Source organism: Hipposideros armiger, unplaced genomic scaffold, assembly GCF_001890085.2.
Source record: "Hipposideros armiger isolate ML-2016 unplaced genomic scaffold, ASM189008v1 scaffold_1402, whole genome shotgun sequence".
Taxonomy (NCBI): domain Eukaryota; kingdom Metazoa; phylum Chordata; class Mammalia; order Chiroptera; family Hipposideridae; genus Hipposideros; species Hipposideros armiger.
The window spans coordinates 23318-26554 of record NW_017732752.1 but is presented as its reverse complement, the minus strand read 5'-3'; the positions used below and the strand labels follow the sequence as shown (position 1 = coordinate 26554).

Sequence of the window (3237 nt, the reverse complement as noted above, 5' to 3'; positions counted from 1 at the left end):
AAAAACCTTTAAAAAAAACAAAAAACAAGCAAGACTGACTGTTTTTGAACTTTATATACACCCTCACATCACTTCTGGTGATTGAGGTTGGAATAATGGTTACTTTTGGGTTGAGAAGGATATTTATTAAGAAGCATAAAACAGCCTCCTGGGTACTGGTAATTTTGTATATCTTGATATGGATAGAGATTATACAAATGTATATAGATGTAAACATTCATCAAATTGTACACTGAATATTTGTGCATTTACTTTATATGTTACACCTTAATTTTTTTAAACTCATATAGTGGCAAGAGTCTTGGGAATAAATATTGGAAGTTCTAGTCATGGTTCTGCCACATGAGATTCTTGACAAAGCATAGAGCCTCACTGGGTGTCTGTCTAATCTGTACACTAAATGCTAAGGTCTCTTTCCTTTCTAAAAGTCATTAACTCTAAACATCTATGAATTTCCTCGGATGTTTACCTTAAACATAGTTAAGTATATAAGCAAAATGAACTTTTCCTGATTTCCACCAAAATTTCACTTGAGCATATATCTCTTTAATCCCTACTTAGAAAGAATAGCAGGGGTGGGGGTTGGGGGGGTGCCTGGTAGACTTATTTTATAGTAACAGAAGGAACTACCATCAGAATCTCTGGGCCAACATACAAGCACAGAAAGGAAATGCTTACCTAAGAATACAGGTGATTACAAATTAGTTATGGCCTATTATCTGGAGAGAAAAAACAACAAATTGTGATGACAGTAGCCAGAGCTGTAATTCTCTGAATCAAGAAAAATAATCTAGAGCCACTGGAGTGATGATACCTAATAATTTGTAATCAATAAATGAAAGTTAGATGCAGAAAGGTAGCTGTTCCTTTCAAATTATCTACATGAGGAATCAATATTTACTGTACAAATTCTATACATTGGAAAAAAATCAAGAAGACATTCTTTGGTAGGGGCAAGCAAGGTACACAAGGGAAGTACACTGCGTTTCCTTTTTCTTTTTTACAGGGGGTATATATTACTTTTATAAATGGAAAAAATAAAAAATAAAATTGTTATAACCAACTTTTCTTCATGAGGAGATGCTATCTGAATTTAACAGTAGTTTCCATTTTTATATCCTCATTCTAGATATACGTCATCAAGTCAGGTTGTTAGTTCAAGTCAGAGTGCCCTAGTCATCGCTTCATGATAAAGGGGAAAAGATGCAATGGTTGTAGGAGTACATATTTGAATCTAAGCAACTTCTTGTATGGATTATGGATTAAGCTTCCAAATTTTTCTAGCCTGTTATAAAACTCAAAAGAAGATGTATCCATCAGCTGACAAACGAAACACTACATGTAATAAAATGCCATGAATAAAAGCACTAATCCACTGAGACCAAGGCATGGATTCTAATTCTGGCCATGCCATCTAAATTTGAGTAAATCATTTTGATCTTTCTCACTCAGTCTTCCTACCCATAAAATGAAAAGATGGGGTTAGATAATTTTAGCTTTATTTTTCTCTATCACTAAAAATTCCTAAATGCTTGGAATTCACTACTTCTCACCACCAGGGTAGGTGCTTTTCCTCATATTAACCTTAATCTATACTAAAGCAAATTATCCTTATTAATGAAAACATCTAGAAATTAGAAATCAGAAGCCACTAAAATTCAATGATGGGCATTAAAGCCTGAGGTCTGTGAAAAAGGACTTTCATTGCTATGAATTGGGTTTGCTGCCATCAAATAAATAAAAAGGACTATAATTTATAAACAAAAGAAAGAAATAAATGAAAGGTTTATAATGAACTGGATAGGAAATTTTAAAAAAAAAACTCACTGGTGAAGCTATATCTATTCCAGAAAAGGTCTGTAGTCTGTGTGTATACACACATGCATATACATATATACACACACATATACACATATATATACACGCATACACACACACACTCTTTATTAGTTGAATATACAGCCAAATAAAAAATATAACATCTACTCACTTTGACAGAGATACTCCCCCAGCTTTCCCAATCATCTCTTCATGGTGTAACACTGAGTGGTTCCACGGAATATGGAGGAACTTTAAGAGTGTTCTCATCCACCGCTCAGGATGTAAGACAAGTTGTTCATAGTGAACTAACATGCATTTTTTATAGCCAACCTCCATACACTGGTTATACATGGTCTCTATGGCACGATTCCACTTGGTCAAACAGTCCCTGTAGCTGTTCAGGTCAAACCCAGCTATAGTAACTTTTCGAGAAATCATTGAGTGCACTGATGCCCGGCCATCTCGGACCATCAGGAGAAATTTGGCATTGGGAAATAACCTAGCAAGGTACGTTAAGGATTTCAGGGCAAAGGGGTCTTTATTACATAAGTAAGGGGCTGGCTCCCCATGCTTGACGATGATCTCTAGTAAGAAGGCCTGCATGGCGGAGTCCAGCACCTCATCGGTGACACCAGCCTCATCCAGGCGTATTTTCTCTTTACTCGACCGTGACCACATCTGTTTCAGGGCCAGGATTCGGGGAATGACCCTGGTTTCCTCCCCACAGCGGACATCAGGATGTGCATCTAACATGGCCCTCATGAGCGTGGTTCCACTCCGCGGCACACCGCCAATAAAAATTAAAGGCATATCCTTGTGATAGGCAAAGGTTTTGTTGGCTTTTACATCCAGGCCAGTTCGCACGGTGCTCCTTGTGCTCTCCAGCCTGAGGGGCTGGCTGCGTTCCTCTATCCGGTGATGGCATTCCATGGCATGTTGGCCCAGGTAAAACACAGTCACAGAACTAATCACCAGACATGCCAATAGTAAGTTCTGCTTCAGTTTTCCAACCATCTTGATGTGGTTATCTTTTAGTAAACAGATATTTTGCTCAAAATGATTTCCAGAAAATGTTCAGGCCATGGAGATTCTACTTCAGAAAGATAATGAACATCTAATAGGAAAAGGAAAAAGTTATTTTACCATCACATTAAGATTGTTTACAAATTAGTCATTAGTTATCATTAACACTTTAGCTACAAAAAACTAAAGCAGTCTTAGATGATCTAATATTCTTAGAACACAAATATACACAAATTCAAGCAAACATAAATCAACATTTCCAATCAGATAAACAGCTTTTCTTAATATAGCAATTCTGAAACTATGCACAAAATGGAAAAGTAAATAAAACTATTTCTGTCAGTCGGTCAAGTAAATATTTAGTATGCCCAAGTACATTTAGAGTCCAACTCA

General features: G+C 36.5%; 1 protein-coding gene across 2 annotated transcripts in view; it reads right to left on the bottom strand.

Annotated features, from left to right (window-relative positions):
* TPST1 (tyrosylprotein sulfotransferase 1) overlaps positions 1–2959 on the bottom strand; it is a 135664-nt gene extending 132705 nt beyond the window's left edge. The window contains exon 1 of one of the 2 annotated variants that reach the window (XM_019633775.1): positions 1991–2959. In XM_019633775.1, the coding sequence (XP_019489320.1) occupies positions 1991–2835 (845 nt within the window). In that variant the 5' untranslated portion in view covers positions 2836–2959. The remainder of the gene's footprint in view (positions 1–1990) is intronic. The other variant, XM_019633774.1, reaches the window with a different exon arrangement.
* Between the last annotated feature and the right edge of the window lie 278 nt (positions 2960–3237).